The 24,407-nt window shown below is 37.8% G+C and overlaps 1 protein-coding gene across 1 annotated transcript in view; it reads left to right on the forward strand.

Annotated features, from left to right (window-relative positions):
* LOC102507782 (unc-79 homolog, NALCN channel complex subunit) overlaps positions 1-24,407 on the forward strand; it is a 171,171-nt gene that overhangs the window by 82,356 nt on the left and 64,408 nt on the right. Inside the window, exons 20-28 of the mRNA XM_032482551.1 lie at positions 2,737-2,894; positions 5,974-6,155; positions 7,892-8,093; positions 8,744-8,923; positions 10,365-10,430; positions 18,126-18,412; positions 20,510-20,692; positions 21,280-21,442; positions 23,914-24,063. Coding sequence (XP_032338442.1) covers positions 2,737-2,894; positions 5,974-6,155; positions 7,892-8,093; positions 8,744-8,923; positions 10,365-10,430; positions 18,126-18,412; positions 20,510-20,692; positions 21,280-21,442; positions 23,914-24,063 — 1,571 coding nt within the window. The remainder of the gene's footprint in view (positions 1-2,736; positions 2,895-5,973; positions 6,156-7,891; positions 8,094-8,743; positions 8,924-10,364; positions 10,431-18,125; positions 18,413-20,509; positions 20,693-21,279; positions 21,443-23,913; positions 24,064-24,407) is intronic.

Genomic DNA, 24,407 nt, shown 5'->3' on the forward strand with positions numbered 1-24,407 from the left:
CTAATATTTTGATTGTTTGTTTGTTTGCTTATATTTTAGACTTTAGCTGTGAAAAGTCGATGTTCGTACAAGACTTACCAACTCATTGGGTTATTTCTCTCAGCCAAGACAGACTAATTGCCTATGGGAACTACTTTTATTTCTTTTATGTAGTCTGATTTTTAACTATGTCAATGTGTGGAATAGTAATTTTCTTTGCTAGATACTGTAGAAATAGAAGAAGGCAAAATAAGGATTATTTGATGCCTTTCAGTTGTTAGATGGCTTAAGAATATAGTGTACACTAGAAAAATAACAACAGGTGCTAAGTTAATGTTTACCTAGTATAACTGAGTAAGATTTAACTCAATATCTTACTTGAACTAGAATTGTTAATAGACATCTAAAATCTCTCCATAAAATCTCTGAGAAGGTGTTTTTTTAGAGACTGCTGAAGTATTTTGAGAAAAATAATAAAATATTGCCCTGGATTTACATAGCGTTTTTCTTCCTGAGAATATTAAAATAACTGTTACTTCCTGGAAATAAGTAAGAAAAATATTATCCTCATTTGTATTTAAGAAAATGAGATGATTAAAAAAAGTTTGGTTCAAGTTAACTTGGTGACAGAATATTCAGCCCAGGGCAGAAGCACACTATAGGAAAGGCAGAGGGTCTAAAGAAGTTTCCTTATTGTTAAATGGAAATTCTACAAGTGCAATGGGAAAAGTCAGTGCAAGGGTAGGTGTGGCTGACCTAGATGTCAAGGAAGAGTAGGGATGATCTGGAAGGATCAGTGTGATGGATGAGATGAGCAGCAAGTCCAGGCAAAAGCAGTGAAGGAAGCAGGTCCAGAGTTAGGCAGGGGCTCCATTTATTCAAGGGAGGGGGAGTGCTAGGTGGGCCATCTTTTGTTGTTAGAGCAACCTCTCCCAGATGTGTACCAAGGCCATTTGGATTATTGATGCCATGGGGTATCTGCCTCAGTCTTTGGGCTCCATAGCCCAGGTTTTTTCCTCAAAGTACCACCCCGGCATGACACAAAAGCCATGATGGACACTGAAGGGACCTGGGGAGGGGACACTCTTCCTTTTTTCAAACAAGGCTGCCTTAGAGGAGTGGGAAAGACATATGGTACTGACCAAATATAGGATTTTTTTGTCACTGAGATAGCTTTCTACTAGTCCTGTATATGTATGGTTTGCCTCCAACTAAATTGCAAGTTCCATGAGGGCCTCCTTTGCGTTCTTCATAGGACCTACTGTGCTCAGGAAGCACCATCATCCTTCATGTTGCAGTGATAACAGAAGCTCGAGCCTTTTGAGTACCTACTATGTGTCAAGTGCTATGCATTATCTCATTTAATACAGTCAACTTTGGAGGAAACAAAAGTTCAGAGAAGTTAGGAAATTTACACTTGATAACACAGCTAATCAGTGGCAGGGTTGGGATTAGGTCCATGTTTGTCTGATTTCTACTATTAAGATGAAGCACACAGTGTTTTGAAAATTACTCCTTTTCATTCCATAGCTGTCATATGTCTTCTCAGAAACAAGGCTCTCTAGTGACATCTACCTCAATATGTTCTCTGTAAGACAGAGATAATGTGTGTAACTCCTCCCATCTCTTAGTGCTGTATTACGAATTTTTTAAAGTTGAATGTAGTTTTGATTCTCATATTAACTCTGGACTCAAATAAGAAAACAAAACAAAACAAAACAAAAACAAGCAAAAGTCATACTTCAAATAATTGAATAAACATTCTGAAAACATTATTACTAAAAATATATATTCAGAATAATTCTGGTATAAATTGATACGGACTTAGCTTAAACTTGCTAAGGTATGTTTTTGACCAGTAGTGATCTGGTTTTAGGAATGGCAAGTGCTCATAATATGTTACCAGAGATCTCTCTCTCTATATCTGTTTTTTTTTTCCTCTCTCTCTTCCCCCTACCCTTTCTCCCTTGCTCCCCATCACTTGGCCTAGCTCCAGCTGTGTTTGCTTCTTCTCAGCAGGCTGTCCCTGTGAGGTGGGAAAGAGAGAGGGTTGCTGGCAGCTCTAGGCGGACGTTACACTTTGTTCTTGAGATTTCAGAGTACATATCAAAACCTGGAAAAAGGATGCTAGCATTCCCATGCTTGGGTCACATGCCCACCCCTGGACTAATCACTCTGTTAATGGCATTGAAGTATTTTGATCAGCTTGAGTTTTGTGTTCACTTTTATGATAGGGAAGGTGGGGGAACTTGATTGACAGCCTTGCCAATTAGTAGAGAGGCTGTTCTTAACAGAAAAAGAGTTGTTCTTTGCTAGGATAAGAGGAAAAGGCTGCTGGGTAGACAAAAGCAACAAAATTCTCCAGATATTCACTATAAGAAGATTTTAAAAAATCACTTATTACCTCATCATCTTAACATAACTAGTATCAGTTATTATTTAACAGTCATTATTCATTTATATACCTGAATTTATAATATTCAGTTTAAAAATTTTATGTTAAAAATGTAATGCTAATTGGTAGTATTTTCCTATGTTACTACATAGAAGTAATTTCTTTAAAAAATTGACATAGAAAAAGAGCATAGGAGCAGTTTATCAGAGGATTATAGTCTTGTGAATGAGTGGAATTTCACCAAAAGCATTCCTACTAGCCATCTGTTAACTACATTTCCCATAAATTAAGATAATAGGATTTTTTTTTCTCTAGAAAGTTTATAATAACTGTAACCGGTCTGCCTCTTCTTGATTCCCCAGCCTGTGGAGAGTCGTTAAATCTGAATTCTCTCAGCTATCTTCATTGGCAGTTCCTCTCCTCCTTCATGCTCTGTCACTTCCTCATGGTGCTGACATCTTTTGGACAATCATAAATGGCAATTTCAACAGCAAAGACTGGAAGATGAGGTTTGAAGCAGGTACCTCTGCCTTAGCTTAAAAATTCTCTCTGGGTCTCAAGGTAAACCAGATGTCTAGTCACGACATCTCTTTCTGGCCCTCATTTTTCCTCCCTTCTTTCTAGAAGGCACTGTCCTGCTTGCTAGTGTTTTCTGGTGACTCTACTTAGTACAGTTTCTTTGATAATAGACTTTTGCAGTTTGGTAGGTTGACCCTGACCAGGTTTTTCTGGGGCAGTCCCGGTTTATGCCTGTTGTCCAGGTGTACTTATTATTTTCGCCCTTGTTTGCTCTCAGATAGGTCCAGGCTTGAATGATAAATCATATAATCAGCCTAATAGGTTCCTTGCATTGGAGTACATGCGTTGGGAATGTTTGTTGGAAATGCAGATTATCGGGCCCTATCCTAGACCTACTGAGTCAGAATCTCAGGAGGTGAGGCCAGGAATCTACATGTCTAACAAGTTCTTCAGGTAATTCAAGGAAGTTTGAGAAACTGTTTTACTCTTACCATTGAAGTATCAGGGACCAAGTCTGCTGCAGTGATGGGTATAATTCCTACTGCTTAGAGGACATGGGAAGGCAGGAGCCTGGATGTGTTCTCTTAGCCTTACCTCTGTGGGCCTCGCTGTCACTGCTGGTTATCTACCTACCGGTACTCCCATCCTCAGGGGGCAGCAGGCAGGGTTGGCATACCACAGTGTGCCTTATCAGAATGGTCCTACATATTTTAGTGTGTCAAAAATTTGGCAAAGAAATAGAAGTTCCATCAGATGAGTTAACTATTATACTTTGATTTCAGATCCCTAATATCTGATTACCTCAAAGAGTCCTTACTTTTAATATCCTATGAATCCAAGGGGCTGGTTCATTTATATGATAACACATGATGTTGTAGGAAATTAGAGTAAAATTTTCTAGCAAAAACCAAAATGGTATTGGCAACATTTAACAGGCATTTGAATACAAATAAAGCATATTAAGTATTTAACATTGCTCTTTCATTACAATTTAGGGATTAGATTATTGCCAAATTAATCTTCTGAATCATAGCTCTGATTATGTTGCTTTTCTACTCAAAAAATTTTTTTCTCCTTTTTCAGTTTTATTAGGTAGAATGATTACAGTTCAACTGCACATACACTTTATATTGCACGTAAATACATACACACAGTATACTGCACATTTGTTTTTTCTACTCAAAAATTTTTGATGGGTTTTTAATGCCTAAAGAGTAAAGTTCAGACTCTTTAAACTGCCAATCAAAGCTTCCCAGGGTCTGACTGCATGTGTTCGCAGCCTCATATCCAGCTCTTCTTCCTATGCGTACCATTGCTGTTTCTCCACTGCTACCTACTTCTCTTCATCCACGTACTGGCCATTCTGTGTTCTCCATCTGAAATCCTCCTCCCTATAAGGTCCCATTCAAATGCCACCTCCATATGATCCACCTTCAGATGCCCCCACTGAGTTCCACTTTCTCGGCTCCCTCGGTGGAAGGTCATTTCTTTATCCCCTGATCTCCCGTAGCATTTTGCTTTTACCTCAGTTGTGGCATTTAGCCTTTTATATTACATTTCAGTTGTAGTCATACCTGTCTTATCTGTTTTGGTTGACTTGACTTTGAAGTCAAGACCTGTGAATGGTTCACATGTTAGCCTGCTTGGACTCTTAAACAACAGGAATTTATTTCTCATGGTTCTGGAGGCTGGGAAGTCCAAGACCAAGGCTGCAGCCTGTTTGGCTCCTCGCTGAGGGCTCTCCTCCCGGCTTGTAGATGCTTGTGTTCTCACCTGTATCCTTACGTGGTGGAGAGGGAGACAGCTCTGATCTCCCTCCCTGTTATTATAAGGACTTGAATCCCATAATGGAGACCCTACACTTATAACCTCTTCTAAGCCTAATTACCTCCCAAGGTCCCACCTCCAAATGTCATCACATTGAAGGTTAAGTCTTCAACATATCAATTTTGGAAGAGGTCACAAACGTTCAGCCCGTAACAATTCGTTTCTCCATTTACTTCCATAACCCCCAAGTACCTAGGATGATTTCTTGGTTATATATAATGTGCTTAATATATATTTTTAAAATAAGTGAATCAGTGACTTTATTGAATAAATACATATGTGCTAGATATGATGGGAGCAATAAAAAGAGTGTAAGAGCAGACTCCTGCTCTCAAGAAGCTCCTAATTTAATTGGTGAGACCAAATACAACCATGTACGAGGTTAGGAAACTATAAAGATATAAATATAATTCAAGATCACAAAAGAAGCTATGTCAAAAAGCTATATATATGAACACACAAATGCCAAATGTAGATGAATAGTATTTTTGCAGGAGTTCATGGGATGGAAAGGGCCCTCTAGGAAGTCAGAGTGGACTTTCCAGAATAGTGGAATTTCAGCAGCAGATTCTTTAAGGGTGGTAAAGTGTCAGTAAGCAGAAAAAGAAAGAATGTTCTAGGCTGCTGGAAAGGCAGTAAAGTACTGAAATGTCTTTGCATGAAACGATATTGCTTCACTAGCTACTGTAACTGTTTATAAAACTATGTTTTAAAAGTGGCTGGAATAATTTAACATAGATTTGCAGAATAATTAGATATCTATCAAGTAAGGGTGCATGTATTTCGTGGAAGGAATATGTGGCTTCTATATCCCTAGGAAGACTGATTGTCGTGTCACTTCATAACACACTAAGGACCTCGAGCCAGGCCTTGGGGGGCACCTCCCCACCTCCCTGTGTGATCTGTAGAACCTTTATAGAACGGACAGAGAAACTAGCATGGAGGCATTTTGAAGAGTTTGAAATGTGGCTGGGTGTTAAACAAAAGGAAAGACCATAAAAAAAAAAAAAAAAAAGGAAAGAAAACCCAGAACTAAATCAAGACTGCCTGGCAGAAAAATACTGCACTGAGTAGAAATATGCAGTGCTGCACAGATAAAATGGAACACTTGAGAAGGCGCCGTTAGAGTTTCCTTTTGGTATTAAAAATCAGTGTGAGGGGGTCCAGAGTTAACTTTTTCTCTGGGGGCTCAGTTCTCAGACTGTCTAAATAAATGTCAATTTTTTTTTTGTCCTCTGCTTTTTACACTGCAGTGGAAAAAGTGGCTGTCATTTGTAGGTTTCTGGATATCCACTCAGTGACCAAAAACCACCTGCTGAAGTACTCCCTGGCACATGCCTTCTGCTGCTTTCTGACGGCTGTGGAGGACGTCAACCCAGCAGTGGCTACGAGGGCCGGCCTCCTGCTTGACACCATAAAGAGGCCAGCGTTGCAGGTGACATCAAATGTGCATTACCTTCTCTGCTCTACTAATTCATTAGTTATTTGTCACATAAACACATGTAATACTGGTATTGGTGACAGCAATGGAAATTTTTTAATTGGGAAAAACATCACAGAACCACACCATATTAACAGACCCTTTATTTTCATTTGTTGATTCTTTTCAGTCTTTGTCCCTGTTGCTAATATTACTTCTGACAGATGTCATTATTATATAATTTTTTGTGTGTGACAGATTTTTTAAAGTAGGCTGGTTTGTCTTAAACCATGCGGATGGCTTCTGGGCTGGAAGCCTTTGTCACTGAAGCTAGATGCTAAAAGAAATCAGATGAATTATAATACAAATCATAGCCAAACAAGAGAAGGTAAATATGCTACCAAAATGAAACAGCACAAATTAAAACCAAAGATACAGGAAATATGAGACCTGGAGAGAGTTGTTTATCTTATTTGGCACCTTCATTTTGTACTTGAAGAAACTGAGTCTTGGAGAAATAATGTGACTTATCAAAGGACACAGAGTGAATTCATGGGAGAACCAAGACTAGAACCTCCAAAGTCCTGATCTGCTGTTTTTCCACATTGGCACCTGATTTATTATTGTATTGTTATTATTAAAAGTAATAGTAATGGCAAGAGCTAACATTTGTTAAATAGGTATTGTGTTTCTGAGACAGTGTATTAAGAATGTCCCATCATGCATTACCTCTTTTAATCCTCACAATAACCATTTTACAGATAGAGAAGCAGAGGGTTAGGAAGGTTAGGTAACTTTTTTCAGTCACACGGCTAGTAAGCTGCAGAGCAAACTGAGGTCTGACTCTCATAATATCCATGTTCTTAATTGTGTGTGTGTGTGTGTGTGTGTGTGTGTACAGTTTCTCCTAAACCAGTGTAAGAGTTCTTCCTGTTAAAAAAAAAACTAAGAAGAAAGGGCAAATTATACAGGATCTAAAAAATTACAGAGTTACGCACCTTGTGGACCCACACCTCCCCATGTAGAAATTCTTCGTTGTCTTCTGGATAGTCCTTCTATGTTGGTCTTAATAAGATAAAGTGGTTGTATGTCTAACTCCTGCTCAGGGCCTGAAACATAGGAGGCACTCATTAAATAAGAGTTGAAAAAATTAATAGAATGGTTGGAGGAATTACAGTTTTTAAATTTCATTTAGCTAAAAAAAGGGGGAATGGTACACTCATGCACTAGAGAAATGGATGCTCAGTCCATTCTAACTTTGATGTCTTAAGATTCTGTGTTCTACTCACATTTGAAGAAGATGAGGTGACATTACTTTCTTTTAGAATCATGGAATTTAGCATTGAAAGGGAATTTAAAGACTGTCTTCTTATGTATTCTAAAATGTAGTTTTGGAAGTATGCTTCTTTTAATAGAAACTACAGATATTAAAAAAGTAAACATTGGTTTGCGGGTATTTGGATTAAGTTATTTAATGCATCAGAAAAATCAGTAATAAACGTTTAGTTCAGGTTTCTGAGTCAAAATTTAAGAGACAGTCAACAATTAGGAGAAACTTCTCTTCTGCTTTTTTTTTTCCCCTACCAAAGATACAATTGAAGAAGATTTAAATTGGTTCATTCTACATTATGAATTGAGGAGGTTGCCTTGTTTCATTGACTTTGCTTAGTGTATTTACAACTGATTTTTCTTTATTTTCTCTTTTCTTTTTCTTTCTTTCTTTTTTTTTTTTTTTTTAACCTTTTTCCCAGGGTCTGTGTCTTTGTCTTGACTTCCAGTTTGATACTGTGGTTAAAGATCGACCCACGATACTGAGCAAGCTTTTACTCTTGCATTTTCTTAAGCAAGACATTCCTGCTTTGAGCTGGGAGTTTTTTGTCAACAGATTTGAAACACTTTCTTTGGAAGCGCAGCTACATTTGGATTGTAACAAAGAATTTCCTTTTCCTACAAGTAAGCAAAATGAAAATCTTGCTTTAAACAGTCACAGTTCCTATTCTTGTGCTTGCTAGATAAACAGAAGATACTCTGCATGTAGTTTAATTTCCCATTATGGAGGATATCTTGACTTCATGTACATAATTCATCAAATGTTTATTGAGTATCTACTGTGGTAATCTGCAGATTAACTATTTTCTGGCATTCCAAAATCAAAATTCTTCTCGTTTATTTGAGGTTGGATGAGAACCATTTGTGACTCTGTGTTCCTTAAATATTTTTCAATCATCATTGTTTACGATGTTCATGAGCAATTTTGTTAGATATTTTTGCCCTTTTGTAAATTTACTCAGCTATGCTTATTAATCAGTTAACTGCAGCTCTAAATAGATGGGGGAAAGACTGTGGTCACTCAACCATTTATCCAGTGATAACAACATTAGATAATTTAATCTTATAGTCTAAACAGAAAAATGATAAGTGATAGTTAAAATAGATAATAGCCATGGATTTTTAATATAAGGCTTATCATAGAGGGAGATAGATGAATGAGGAATGTATCCCTGGAAGATGGTTTGTAGTATTGAATATATACAGAGATACAAACTAGTTATATAACATAGCTAGTTAAGGAAAATGACAGCCTCTGATTTCCTTTTGCAAAGCTATCACTGCTGTGAGGACCAATGTCGCTAACCTCAGTGATGCAGCACTGTGGAAGATCAAGAGGGCTCGTTTTGCAAGGAACCGCCAGAAGAGTGTGCGTTCCCTAAGAGACAGCGTGAAGGGGCCCGCAGAATCCAAGAGGGCGCTCTCCCTCCCTGAGACCCTAACCTCCAAAATCCGTTGAGTATCTTCTTCTGTCCTTCCTTTAAATCTGTTTGATGTCTTTCTGAGGCTGACATGTCTTGTTGAATGTTCACAGAGAGTAGTGTATTTAGTAAACTGAGTGCCTTCTGCTCCATTCCCTGGAGGGTCACCCCAGGTGTGTCAGGGCCCTGGGTGGCTTTTCCCCGTTGCTGGTGAAGCAAAGCCCTGATCCAGCAGTAGATTGTTTGGAAATGTAGAAGCAGCAAATCCACTGATGCTCGGCATGGAACTCAGAGGGGCGTTTGCTCCTAAGTCCTAGACTATGAAGGTTTCCACCACCAGTATTATAACCTAAGAGCTTCCTGGATGAGACTTTGACAAGAGCCATGGCAACTAAGAGAGCAGAGTGGAAATTTTGGAATACGTTGTCTTTTCATGCATGACAGAGGCAGCCAAGAAGCTCCCAGACAAACCAATGATAATGATGTTTTCAAAAAAGAAAAGTCAGACTGAGAAGTTAAATTTCTGCCCAGCTTCACCAGATAATTTATAAATAAGAACAAACGTCATTGCCAACTAAAAAAAAAGACCGCACATACTTGTTTTCTAAAGGTCTTTCTTTATATTGCAAGTTTAAAGAAAACAAAAAAACTACCAAATGACTAGATGAATTCTAATGATTAGCAATGGCTTATGAACGACAAATAATTAAAAATTCATAACTAAGTCACTGTATTAGTGAATGAGTACATTAAATATATTACTAACTTGTAAGATTTTTTAAATGATTTAATTTTTAAAGAACTGCTGTGAAGTTAACAACACCATAAAACATATTTTTTATGTCAGAAGCTGAAATGTTTGCTTTTTCATTGGCATTTCTTGGAAGACAGCTTTCTGTAACATAACCACTTTTAATCATAAATATGATTTCATTTTATTTATTGCATTTTTCTCTATTTAATGACAAGCTATGGAAATGTGGTATTTTGAACTTTGGAAGAGTCAATGAAAGCCCTTTAAGCAATTAATAACCAGTTTTTCAGGGAGCAAAGATAATAACAGATGGCCATTTAAGAATAACCTCTAGCAGTGCTAGGCCAGGTGAAAACTGAAGTAGACCCTAGAAACCAATACCTAGATTTAAAATAAGTTACTGTTTCTATATGAATTTCCTAGCTCTTTTATAACCTAACCAATCAGCTTGGGATATAAATTTTATTTATCATAATTTCTTGTTAATTGGTTCACATGACAATTTTGAAGAATAAGAATTGAAGTAACATTAAAGGATGTTCTTTAGATTCAAATAAAACCACAAAACTTTTGTAATGTGAACATCTTATATGTGATGTTAATTGCAAATAAGAAAACTAAACTTGCTCCTGCTATCCAGTGCAGTTAGCACTGAGTATATTTTCTAGGCTCAAGTTGTTTTTAATGTTTATTTAAATAGAGTTGTTGTTGATTTTTAAGCTGTGAGGTTGACCAGGCATGAGCAGTCTGCTCCAGCTCTCGGTGGGACACCCGAACAGACACCAGGTGGGTACTTCTGACGTTGAAGGGCCGTGTGCAAGTGTCTATCACAGGTAGACAAGGTAAAGAATGCGGTGTCTCTAACTGGACCAGAGTGATATACTTACTATTTGAAAGCTTGAAGGGTCTTACCCCAGATGCTCAAGTGTTTGAGCCCCTCACATAGCAACTCTTTCCATCTTAAAATTGGTAGATGACTTTTAATCCTGTTAACTTATGGTCCAGTAAGAAGCATCATGTTACCCGAGTATGCACTTTTCCCCTGAGAGCCAATATGACTAGAACTATACGTAGTACTTACATTGGTGTGTGTATTTACACATAGAAATATTATATTGATATATCTCCGCTTTAGGAAAAACATTTCATTTACATTTTAAAATGTAGATTTGAACCACCATCATTCACTCATCCCTTAGCCATTACTGATTCTTTGCAACTCTTACCTGCATTTCTGTCTCTCAGAGAAAGGAGGATTTCCATTGTTTAGAGGACCATAGGATCATATTCAGCTTGGTACAGTGTAACTATCCTTTGATGTTCATGATAGATTACAGTTCATCTTGAAGTATCTTAAGGATTGAAGGAACACTGGCAAGGTTATTACAGACTAAATGTTATCTACACAAAAGATGCCATAACTTGCTGGGAAAATTGTGAAGTTTCCAAATACCTGCTTATATGTCCAGAACAAACCTGGTAACTACTACCTGTGTGTTATGCTACAAAACATTTGCTTTTTCATCTAAGAATAGTTTTAAAATAAACTTTTCAGAATGGTACCGACACTTTTAGAAGGAAAATTTCAAGTAAGGAGACTTTCAAGAATGTCTGTGTTATGTGTTATGAAAAGGGTGCTTGACGGGGGGAGGGTATAACTCAGTGGTAGAGCATGTGCTTAGCATGCATGAGGTCCTGGGTTCAATCCCCAGAACCTCCATTAAAATAAATAAGTAAATACACCTAATTACCTCCTCTCCTCTCCCTCTCCCAAAAAAAAGGATGCTAGAAAGAGAAGCAGTTAGTGGTGGGAGAGGAGGAGAAGAGAGAGAGCCCCAAATGTTATGAATGCAGATGTCAGATGTTGGTCAAAGTGTATTCTCTCTTTTAAAATTCATGAGAAAATAGAAACAGTAAACACTTGGCAGAGTCCTTCTACCTTGTTTTGAGTATCACTCAGGCCTCAACTGTGCTGAGATTTTTTTTAATAAAGGATAAAAATAAGAACTTCTGATCCTGAGCTTCATTAAAAATGTGAAAAGCATCCATTTCCCCTTCAGTTATGTCTTTCTGAGATTGGTCTTATGCAATTTCATAAATTCTCTTTATCTTACCCTATCTTTTCTTTTTGTCTCAAGGCTTAGTTGGAAAGCTAGTCTTTAATTATTATTCATTTTAGCACTCCAACCACAGGAGTCCTCTCACATCTCTTTGGAAAAATATGTACATATGTTTCTTGACATTAAGAAAAGCCTTCAGGCATCTAATTGTCCCACCAAAAGTGATCAGATGGAAAAAGGGCGGATAACAGCCCTGCTGAAATTAAATATAAAGCTAAAGCTTCTGGAAAGATAATTACATGACACTACCATAAGCAAAACTTGCTTAGCTTTGGAAACAGATGGCTCAACTTATAAGGCAACTTCAAACTAGTTTTTCATTTTGCATTATTATTTGCTGGACACTGTTTTAACTTGGAAGCAAAGACACACCAAGGTAATCGTAAGATTGTACAGGGTTGTTTAAGAATAGTAATTAAGTGGAAACTGAAGAACTTGCTACTTAACGACCATGCTTTTGTTTGGTGCAGTAATGAGCTCCTCTGTGCAAGACCTCTTATTGAACAGGCCTGAAATAAAGCAGATGTCCTTTAATTATGCAGCAAGACAATTTTAGTTGCTGTTTAGGCTGAACTTTTTGACATTAGATTTACAATTTATGGCTCTCTGATCTTAGCTTTTACATATTTCCCACAGCAAATTTAGCAACAGAAACACACTTATATAGAAGGTAAACTCTGCAAGGCCACTGAATTTCCGTTCCTCTGTGCCTTATATCAGTCAGATCAAAGGCCTTTGTGCATATGAGTAAAATTCATAAGCTATCACCACTGAAACATTAGAGATATGTTAACATTCTCATTTTACGGAAGAGGAAACGGAGGCTCCCAGAAAGTAATAAGTTTCACAAGCTTGTTGGTGACATATCTGGGTCTCAAGCCCAGATGTCTTGATCTCTTGCAAGGCATGTGTGGTAAAGCTAGCAGGAGCTCAGAACCTTCATTTAATCCTAATTGATGAAATACATAATTTCATCTGCTTAATCTGAAGTTGATATAATTGGATATAAGCTGTTTTTTCACTGATGCCATGAGAACCAGGAATTCTTTTTTTTTTTTTCTGGTGATTCAGAATACTTGCTGAATATTAATTGAATATAATACAGCAGTTATGGTTAGGTTATAATAGCACAATACTGAAAAATTGGTATCAACCCCATGTGATCATGGGACACTTACCTATATCTTGTTTCTCATCCCCTGGAATGAATAATTAAATAATAGTATGTATATAATTATAATAATAACAATAAAAACCTTATATATGTATAATACCTCTTTATAAAGAGTGTTTTTAATGCAAATCATCTAATTTCAATTTCAGAACAATTTTGCACATACATAGAGTAGTATTTTTTTCCTACTTCATATATAGACAGGGAAACTGACGTCCTGAGGGACTAAGTAATTCTGCTTACATGATTTGCTCAATATCACACATAACTCATTAGAGATACTTGAGTCCAGGAGACTTGGTTTGCTTTCTTTCCACTACAGCTACTTCTCAGTGAATTGGTCTCAGGGTATTCCTGCCCTGGGGGACTTGAGGACACCAGTCTTGTTAGGGAGCTGACCTGGGCAGTCAGACCTGCTACAGTGTGACTTAAGTCCATGAGTATCCAGACCAAAGGACTTTCCCAATTAGGACTCACAGATTGGTCTAGAGCTATCCTAATCCCTAAAGGGACAGTGGATACTTTCAGTTATACTCCAGCCTGCAGCGAAACCTTGAGATCTGATTTTGTATCAACAAGAGAAGGTGGCTCAATACTGGGTGGCATTGGTAAAACTCTTGTATTTCCTGCCTCCCTCTTAGTGTCCAGCCTGGAATTCCAAAATATTTCTCTTTGGGGTCTCTCTTTCTTTCTAGAGGTGGTTGACAAGTCATGTCTTGTCATGTCTTACAATTCATGCAGAATGCCTATTGGTCATTAAGACCCAATAAATCAAAGAGTTCAGTTGTTTTTATAGGAATGCTTTTATCTGGAACGATAGGTTTGGGAAATGACAGTTTCCGTTGAGCACTTTTTGGGCACCTGCTGTACTAAGAAATACGAAGAATATAAAGATACTTCAGAAATGTTTACACTCTCAACTTGCTTATAGTCAAGTAAGGGAGATAAAGTATGAACATAGTAAACTTTCATCTAGAGTGAAAGTGACAAGTACTACAGGATCGTACATGTCAGATGCATTGGGAGGAGAGCTGGAGGCGGCAGGGAGGTCTTGTGGACAGGTGACTTCTCAGCCAGACCTAAACAGAGTGGGTAGGATGTAAACACATGGCAATAGGATGTGGGACAGGAAGAGGCAAAGGTAGGGGGCTATGCAGTTAGTAAAAGACCCCAGGTTTATAGCCCTTTTGTGGCTGTGTGCATACACAAGAGAATTGCTGTAAACGAAGCTTTGAGTTGAGTCAATCAGTTAGGGAGATCTATGAGGCAGTGGAATTAGAACTACCAGCATAATGCAGCCTCGTTTATAGTGCTTGATCACTGGCTTCTCTGGACCAAATGCAGAGTAAACTCATGGAGACTTCTTTCCACTACCTAATTATCACTTGTCAACCTGCCAGGGAGGTCAGACTTACACAGATGAATGTTCCTTGTTTCCCTACCCACTTCCTTGTTGTTTGGGAACTTCATTTTTCTCCCATGTAGAAGACAAGATAAGAAATATTTATTTGAATTCAGTGCACTTAAACATTTAAAGATGGTAAGCATCTATTGTACGCCCCATATTCTGTGAGGGATGTAAGATTGGATAAGACATAGCACTTGCCCTCAAAGAGTCTTTGTTCTTACAGCAGAAATACAGCAAATGAATAGATGAAAAGTCCTGCCTTGCCTAATAGCTATTTGCCACATGAGAGTTGGGAAATGCTGAAGAAAATCTTCCTGCATTCTTCCCTTTCTCCCACCCACCTTCCCTCCTTTGTTGCTTTTGGAGATTTACAGAATTTAGAGGTCACAATTGCTGAGAGGAAGGTGGACATATTAATAAGAATGGCTTCTGGGGACAGATCCATAGGATAAAATTGGGGGTGGGGGTGGAGGACCACCTTGCAAGGTGAAGAGAGCACCAAGAGCAAAGACTCCAAGCTGGGAAAATGGTGGCTCCATTCTGAGATCCAGGAGTAGCCCAGGGTCTAAGAATGCTGAGCATTTGGGGTGGGAGCAATAGGAGATAAGTCTGGAAAAGCAGCTTCTGATCCTGCCTGGTTTCAAATTGTCTGAATAAATAAAATTATATTGTACTATGGAGCTTCAATCAGTTGTGCCACTCTGGACAGATTGGGGTGGACCCAATCCGTGTTATAGTTATGGTAGTAATAGCTCTGCCTCCATGATGATAACAATCTTTACATTTTTCTTTAGAAAAATGATAAAATCAAATCTCTTAACATGTTAAGTCTCTGTAGCTAAAACAGATATAGGAATTTCATAGACTTACTTGAATTTCATAGAATTCAAGACTAGAATTCAAAAGTAAGTTTTAATTGCCGCACCTTAGAAAATATTAAAGGCACTTACTTTTAAAATGGAAATTTTATATCCTTTATATATAACAAAGATAGTAATACTGTCTTTATCAATAAAGAAAATTTCAGCTTTCCTAGGTACATTTTTCACAGGGATTTGATTAAGGTAATTTTACTTAATGAAGAGTGGTGCCAGTCATATGCTTTTACTATTTTTAAAGACAGGCAATACACAAAGCACAGACTTGCAAAGTCCACACCAGAGGTTTTTTTTTGTTTTGTTTTGTTTTTTTGCTTTATGCGAAGTGCTCCATTAACTAGCTCTTTTTTTCAGTACATTTAGTGGCTTGTTAAAAGATCACTCGTTACTGGCTATTCAGGGAAAGCAAAGAGCAGCAGGCTCAAAGCTCAGCACTGAAGATCAATAAAAATGAACCCAAAATGAGGACAGGGCATTTGTGAAGTGATAATTAGTCATTAGGAAAATATGATGGGAAAAGTTAAAGTTACACAATTTAAAAAAAAAATCTACTTGCAATAGAGAGAAGAGACTTGACATATTTAAAGGTGAAGTCTGATAGTTTATTGTCTAGACTTCAACTGAGATGGAAGGAAATGTGGGAGCCGGTGACCTAGCTGGGCCTTATCGGGAGCTCCCTTTCTTCTGTTTGTGTTTCCTAGACTGTCAGGGCTGTCAAACAAAGGTGCCTATCTTTCTCAAACACTCCCCAGTTCCATTTTTAACTTTGGGACTTTGGAGTCAAGCCTGTCTGGACTTGGAGGTGGCCGAGCAGGACTGAGTGATAATGCTCTCTTAAACCTTGCCCCCCAGAGCTAAAACGAATTGAGGAATGAAGCTATACCATCATAACAGCCATCACTTGCTGCTACGATAACACTGAACCCTGCAGGGAACCCAGATTCTCACACTTGTCACATGCTTGGCCCAAGCTTGCCCAAAGCAATAACCTCCTTCTAGGTGTAAGGTAATACTCTGAAGGAAAAAAAAAAATCAAGATTAAATATTTTTCAGTGCTGAAAAAATAGTTCTCTAAACTTTCTTTTTTAATGAGGATTTACAGAGCTATTGCTTTTGGCCTGATCTTCTATTTCAAACATTTAATTTAATTATAATACACAGCAAGGCTTCACATTTCTGACCTTTCAGTGAAATAGGATGTTCCACGTAAGTTTTTTTTTTCTGATAGCTCACATGTGCCTAATAAATAATGATAATATTAACAACTTATTGATCGCTCCCTGCATGTGAAACATCATAGTGCAACAAATCCTTAGGTTTTATTTGAATAATTTTTGGTAAAAACATCTTTAAAATACATTGCACACATTTATTCCTTCATGAACAGACTCTATGACAGAAAATGTTAATGCCTGAGAGTCGTGTTGAAGCTTAGACTTGGTTGATTCTGCTGCCTCTTCCCTCGCTGTCAACTATCCCATCTCAGTGTATCACTTTTGAACAGACCAACATTCTTCTGATTGTTTGGGGAAAACTAGACAACCAAGCATGTCACCTTCTGTGCATTTCTAAACTAACCAATTCTGAATTTGGCATTACCTTCAGGCCACTGCTTCAGAGAAGGTCCTTTGGCTTGAGACAGCTCATTTCCGTAGTCCTGAGAAAAAACATTTCTCCTATCTTGCTTCCCTTGGCTGTGTCCTGGAAGATTGAGATTTTGCCAAATTAGTTGAGGAGTTAGTGGATATAAATTACTACCTAGCACTTTGTTGTATCCGGTATACTGTACTGGATGGGTACAAAGTTTGGTTTACAAAGGTTTGTAACCAAAGCTTGTCATCATTTAGAACGTCTCCTAGATAAGAATGCTGGTGTGCTGATCTAACCCACCAGGCAAAAACTTTGTGTCCAGTTTAGAAATTCTGATATTGCTTGTCAAAGGAAGGACGAGAATGCAGAGAGTATTTTGAACAAGGCCCAGAACATAAATACAGAAGAACAAATCTCATTCTACCTTCCCTCAAAGTCCTAAACTAAACCAAATCAGAAAAGGCAGAGAACAAGGGGAGGCAGGGCATAGTTTCGGATTTTAAGAAATATCAGCAAAGTCAATGAAGGGACCTGCTCAGAGGTAATTATTTGTTAGGTTAAGAGTAGTCAAGAGCTAAGGATTTTTTTTTCTTTCCACGTGAACTTTCAGTTCACCTTCATGTCGTGTTTTTCTCTGTGTTTTAAAAGTTCCTGCTTCTTTCTGTCTGTGCCTGCCCCCCACCCCTTGTATGTTTCTCATTACACACAGCAGGTCTTACAATTTGCTATTTCTAATTTTGCCTATCATTCAAAGAGTACACGCTGCTAGTATTTCAGGATATGGAGAAGAAAACTTTTTTTTTTTTTTGGCATCAGCTGATTTTTGAACATAGCTGAATTGAAATAATAATTTAAACAAAATAACCCAGTGAATGTTTTAGTTGCTCAGTGGATTTTAGGAATATTATTTTTGTGGTTATTCTTACATACTCATTTTACAAAGCTGAAAGGGAAACTTCTCTTTATTAATGAGGATAAAACTTTGCCAAGATATTAAAAAATTCACTAAATGCAAAGTTTACATAGGTGTTTGTCTTGCTGTTTGAAGGTAACCTTGCTTAATAGTCTCCTATTTGTATTTCTAGTCTCTTATTATTCCCAAATTACTTGATTGTTAATGAACACAGTAACTTCCACCCAGTGGACCAGTGCTTTGCATAGTAGGCCAACTTGTGCCTTTAAGTTTGTCTAGAGCAGACCTTTAAATATTTAGAGGCGGTAGAAAGAATGGTGCTTTATCAGTAAGTGAGATTTTAGTGTAAACTTCCTTGTGGGGGAGCCACCCACTGAGGACCTTTCTTACACTGACAGGACAACAATCCCCTGAGAATGACAACACCATCAAGGACCTCCTCCCAGAAGATGCTGGGATCGACCACCAGACGGTGCACCAGCTGATTACAGTGCTCATGAAGTTCATGGCCAAGGATGAGAGCAGCGCCGAGTCAGACATCAGCAGCGCCAAGGCCTTCAACACGGTCAAGCGGCACCTGTACGTCTTACTCGGCTACGACCAGCAGGAAGGTTGCTTCATGATCGCGCCTCAAAAAATGCGCCTGTCAACTTGCTTTAATGCGTTTATTGCAGGAATTGCCCAAGTAAGTGTAAGCTTTCCAGGAGTCACACCATTAGGCTTTTAGTAGAAACAAGTCATTAAATTCCACTTAGCCAACATTGGTCAAGTGTGAAGCTTTGCGCAAGTTACTTTATTAGGCAGGGGTGTGCAGAGGACAGCAGCAGCCTGATATCATAAAGGGAGTTAGAGTTTGGTTTTTTTTTTTCAGTAAAATACACATAACATAAAACTTAGTGTTTTAATCCTTTCTAAGTGTACAATTCAGTGGCAACACGTATATTCAGATTGTTATGCAACCATCAGCGCTGTGCATCTCTAGAACGTTTTCATCACCCTAAACTGAAACTCTATCCATTAAACAATAATAGAGTGTGGAGTTTTTGTTTGTAGGTTTTTTTTTTAATCCTTTTTCTTTTTTGCCTTGAAGTGGAGAGTTGAGTTAATCATCCAACTTCATGTCACATTATCATCATTGGCTTTTTCCATGTTTCTCTGCGACTCCTGACTGTTATATTGTACACCATGGTGTGCATTTCCCGTGATTTAACTATCCATTTCCCCAGTGATGGACACTCATGTTGCTTCCAGCTCCTCACTACCACGTACAGATCAGCACTGAACATTCTGTACATACACCTTATTCACCAAGAAGGTGAAGAACTCCTTTGGAATATGGATCCAGGAGCAGAATTAGCAGATCTTTGGGTCTATCTATGTGTCTAATTTGACCAGAGCTGCAAATCTCACTCTCTGGAATGACTGCCCCAATCTGCAAAGGGTGTAGAACTTGGGACTAGAGAGACATGGATATGAATTTCAGCTCTGCCCTGTTATTAACTCTTATGGCCTCAGAGGCATCCCTGCTTGTTTGCTCATTGGTAACAGATTTTTTTTGTTTTGTTTTGGAATGGTGAGAGACAACATATTGCAAAGCATCTTTATCACTGCCTATCTATGGTAGGAACTCAATGATGGTAGCTGTTATCAGTTAGTTCAAGTAGATTATCATAAATGAACCCAGATAAACAAAGGTGGAGCAATATGTATGCAATTGTCTCTTGCTGGTGCTGAAAACTAGAATGATTACTAATACTAATTACTAATACATCACTAATACTCAGCTGTCTGTGATGAAGAGAGAACACACCATTTCAGTGCCAGATTTCCCCTCCCTTCCTCCCTCACGCTTCTCTTTCTATATTCATGTTATGCATATTTATTTTAGAAATATAAGCAAAAAAATAAAATGCAAATCTCCAGGAAACTCGTGACAAAAATAACTTACTAACATTTTGGCGTTTATTACTGACCCCAAATATACGTAACATTCATATATGCATGTATTCATACATATGTGTGTGTATGTGCACATTTTTTACAATAATGGGATCATTTATACATACATACTGATAATGTGTACCACCTGATGTAAATATATATGTACCTTTTTAAGCCTAAACTTTATTATGAAGTTTGTATCATGTAAATAAATTTGTACCATACCCATTTAATAGCTGTACAGTATTCTGTTGTCATACAAATCATCTTTTATTTAACTTATTTCATATTGTTGAACATGGAGATTGTTTTCGATTTGAGGTGGCCATAATGCTGGATATCTTTATGCATACATCGTGGAACACCTGTCTTATTATTTCCTTAAGATGTATTAGAGGCTGTGTGCTTTTTCCTGCTCCTGAATATGTGTTGCTAAACTGCTCTCCTAAAACAACGTATTGAGAAATCCTCTTGCCAGCAGAGTCTAAGAATGCCCGTTTCCCCACATGATTACCAATCCTTGGTGTTTTCATTGGCTCTAGCTTAATTCTACCTAATTGTTTAATAGGACGTTTTAATAAAAGGTAAAATTTATTTTCAACAGATAAGTATATTAAATAATGAGATAATTAAGTAGACTAAAACTATTTAAGTTACAAGTTTTAAAATTTCTTGTGAGAGGGCTTTTCCTCCTTTTATGGGCACAGGCCATTACTATTAATGTTTTGTGAGATACCTGTTAAATATTTTGCGGGGTTTTGATTGTTCAGAATTTTCCTTTTGGCTTATAAGTGGTTCTTTATAGTTTTCCTTCAGTTATTATTTTTTTTTCCTATTTCAGGTTATGGACTATAACATTAATTTGGGAAAACACCTTCTCCCCTTGGTGGTTCAGGTGCTCAAATACTGCTCTTGCCCTCAACTACGGCATTATTTCCAACAGCCACCTCGTTGTTCCCTCTGGTCCCTAAAACCTCACATTCGGCAGATGTGGTTGAAGGCCTTGCTTGTCATCCTTTACAAGGTGAGTTGCTGTAGTCGCTCCTTCTCTTGGGTGGAATGATTCTCTTAGAACATTTAAGAGACCTAAGTTGAAAATTTTGTAGGATAGTAAGTCGACCTTCAGAGGAAGATTCATGATGTACAATTAGAAGTAAAGAGCCATTGGAATGAAAACAGCAATGTAGACCATGCCAGTGTACATGCTGAAATGTTTAAAACAAAATATGATGAATTGTAGGATATTGATTAACAACCTCTGTTTATGCTCAGAATCTCATATTTTATCTGTGTATTAATTATTATGTAGGAAAAACAAGAAAACTATTTAAGATTGTACTCGTACACCAAATGTTTATGCCAGATAATTTTCTTGAAAGGAATTATACCTACAAACCAGAATGCATTGCCATCCATGATTTGGTGCAAGAAGAGGGGAATACAGTTCCTTGTCAAAATAAGGCCATGATAAGAATTTACGTTTCTGCTTTTCTGTGTTTTTCTTTGTATTATACCCAAAAGAGACTGAGAAAAATATCTAGCAAGATCAAGTGGAAAACTTACCCTTCAAAATAACCATTTATATTTTTCTCCCTCCATTTTATTGAGCAGTATCCCTACCGAGACTGTGATATCAGCAAGGTCCTGCTGCATCTGATTCACATAACAGTCAATACACTCAATGCACAGTATCATAGCTGCAAGCCCCATGCCACGGCAGGACCTTTGTACAGTGACAACAGTAACATAAGCAGATACAGCGAAAAAGAAAAAGGTACTTTACATATCTCAATTCTATCCCAAACTTAGCTTGAATACGTAATACATTTCTGGACGATGTTTTTCTTAGATAATAGAGGAGCATCCCCAGATATCATTCTGGAGTCAAAACATTACTGACTGTTTCATTAATTTTCCAACTTTCCCATCATTGTTGCTGCTTTAAATTTTTAAATGGGCACCCAAGGGAAGTAATTGATATGCTTCTAAAGCCCCTTTCAGAAGAAATAATGCTTTGTAAAAAAATGTCTGCTTTTTGGTTAAGGAGCCTCTGTAAACCTTTTCCTACATGTTAGAAACATGTTGCTTTGGGCCGTCTCATAAATCTTGGTTGGTGCTCCGTGGTTGGTGCTCCGTGGAGCCATAACCTTGTCTATCTCTAGTTTGCTCCTGACCTTGCACTCATAGATTTGAATGGAGTCTAAATTTGCTGAAGTGCTTTTTGCCTCCTTATTCAATAACAATTAATTGAAGGCAACTGAAATGAAACATTTTTGCTACAAAGATTTAAATTATTTCCAGTATCGACACTTCTAATACTGATAGCTTTCTGCAGAGGAGGCAGTAGAAGGAAACTTTAGAGTCAAATTTCAGCCTGGGTGTTTTCAGGTGAGAGTTGAAGAGACAAGGTGTATCTTTAGTGCATGTCACAGGGTGATTGGACTTGTAAAAGGTGACATCGTCTCATCTAGTCCTGAGAGAAAGCCAAGTGCCCCATGACGCTTTGTGGTGTTAATAGATAGTTTTTGGTAGGACTGTTCTGGAAATATCTGAGTAGGACAGATTGGAGCCAGTGTTTCCTTTATTACCAAAAGGTCCAAGAGTCTAGGTTGGCCACAGATGAAACTGTGAGAACTAAGTTATGTAAGTTCTGCTGCCATTCAGATGCCTCCTGAAGAATATCTTGCTTACCAGCGTAGGTCCTAGTTTCTGGGAAATTGGACAGACTCAGTTAAACTGTAGATGTCCTCAACGTGGGCTTAGCATTTGGGCTAATCCCTGGCGAACCTTTCTGGATGAGAGGAGCCATCCTGAAGTCTTTCTCATTCAGTACATTTTGAGAATTATTTCAAAGTTATGTATTGGAAGTTACATATCTATTTCTTCAAAAAATTGTATTTTTCAAAGGAGACTTTGTAAAAAGGAAATAAATAAAACAGATCACTGTGTTGATAGGTATCCCCAGCATTGTAGAAGTTCACTGAGAGTTTTGTATCCATTTTGATCATTAACACTTACTTCTTTTATTTGACCAAAAAGATTAGTGTGATTATTTTATCTAACATCTACTGCTTCAGATTTCATTCACTTGTAGAATCTTGTGTTTTAGGATAGGATTGGTCCTTAAAAGTTAATTTTATGCCCTTACTCCTCTTATATGCAAGAAATCTTAAATAATCATAATCACACCTGAACCCCATTTGGTCATCTAGGTAGATATAAATATAGGCCAAACACTATGATTTCAGTGATGTTCAACTTGAATAGAGATTAATTCCATTTACTGTGGTATTAAGTGCATTTTTGTAGCATTTTCTCTTGCTGCTTTGTACCATGGCTTTGGCTTTGCCAAAGGATGAAAGAAGAAGTGAACATCATGGGTTGCAACATAGCAACCCTTTCCTCACTAATGCGTTTCTGGGCTTATCTTCGATTTAAAAGTGGCCAAATGGGAATGTAAGAGGACTTAGACGTAACAAGGCCCTCACAAGCTTGATAGGACTCTAAGCGACCAGGTTGTTTATGAGCCTCAGGATCATAAGAGTCAAAGATTCCTTCTGGGATTCGTAATAGCCACCCATGGCGAGCTCTTCAGGGGAGTCTTACTTTAATAGGAGAAGTGTTATTTTCTGGTTTTTTTTTTTTTCCTTTCTTTACTCTTTCAGTCCATAATCATTTGTGGAGCTTTCGAGATGACTGGTGGCTTTTCTAAGCTTTTTCTGTGTGTTGTGTGCTTCATTACCAAATGTAGAGTACAGTATTTTGCATTCACAAAGTATAAGGTGCATGTACTGTTAGGCTGTGTCTATGCCAGTTCTCAAATCCTAGGAAGGGCAAGGTCCACTCATTTTGCTTAATATTCTTTTGCCAAAATAGCCTGAAAATTCACCAAAAGCAGACACAGGTGTGTCCCAGATTCCTGACGTGTACATGTTATCCAGTTTTAAGTGCTTTGGGAAAGTTTCCCCTGTTTAAAGGACCTTTTGGAATACTGAGATACCTCTCTTGAAAATGCTGCCAATTGTGACATAGAAAATGAGGGGCGACCTTGTAACCGGTTGCTCTGTACAACATATGAATAATTTGACACCTGAATGAAATGCCAAGCCACGGCTAGACTTGGGCTGGTGTAGAAACCGCCCTAGACGTCGTGTTCCACAATGCTTTCCCTGAAATGCTTGTGTAGACACAGCCTAAGAGAGAATAACCTCTTAAGTGTAATTTTGACTTTCTCTCCCCAATTAGAAGAAGATAGTGTTTTTGATGAATCTGATATTCATGATACACCTACTGGACCCTGCAATAAAGAGTCTCAAACTTTTTTTGCAAGATTGAAAAGGATAGGCGGCAGCAAAATGGTGAAATATCAGCCGGTTGAGATGAATGTTCAGAGAAGTATGAACTTTTTCCTCTTAGTAATTTTATGCAGAAATGTTGTACTCTACTGTTTGTTTGGGGTGAAATCTTAATTTTATTATGTTACTACACATTTTAATACTGTTGATTTTATATATATATGTATGCACAACCAGTATATATATATACACACTTATATATATACGTGAATTGACAGATACATCATTAACGTCATGATTGTCTTAGAGGGCCATTGCTTGATTTGATTTGTTGCAAAATGTTTGCTTCTCTTCCACACAATTTGAATAGAGTTCCCCAGATCTGCCTCAGCCAAAAGCGATCCCCTCTCCTGTCCACAAACGAATAGAGCTGAGGAATTAACC

This window comes from Camelus ferus, chromosome 6, assembly GCF_009834535.1.
Source record: "Camelus ferus isolate YT-003-E chromosome 6, BCGSAC_Cfer_1.0, whole genome shotgun sequence".
In the NCBI taxonomy this organism is placed as follows: domain Eukaryota; kingdom Metazoa; phylum Chordata; class Mammalia; order Artiodactyla; family Camelidae; genus Camelus; species Camelus ferus.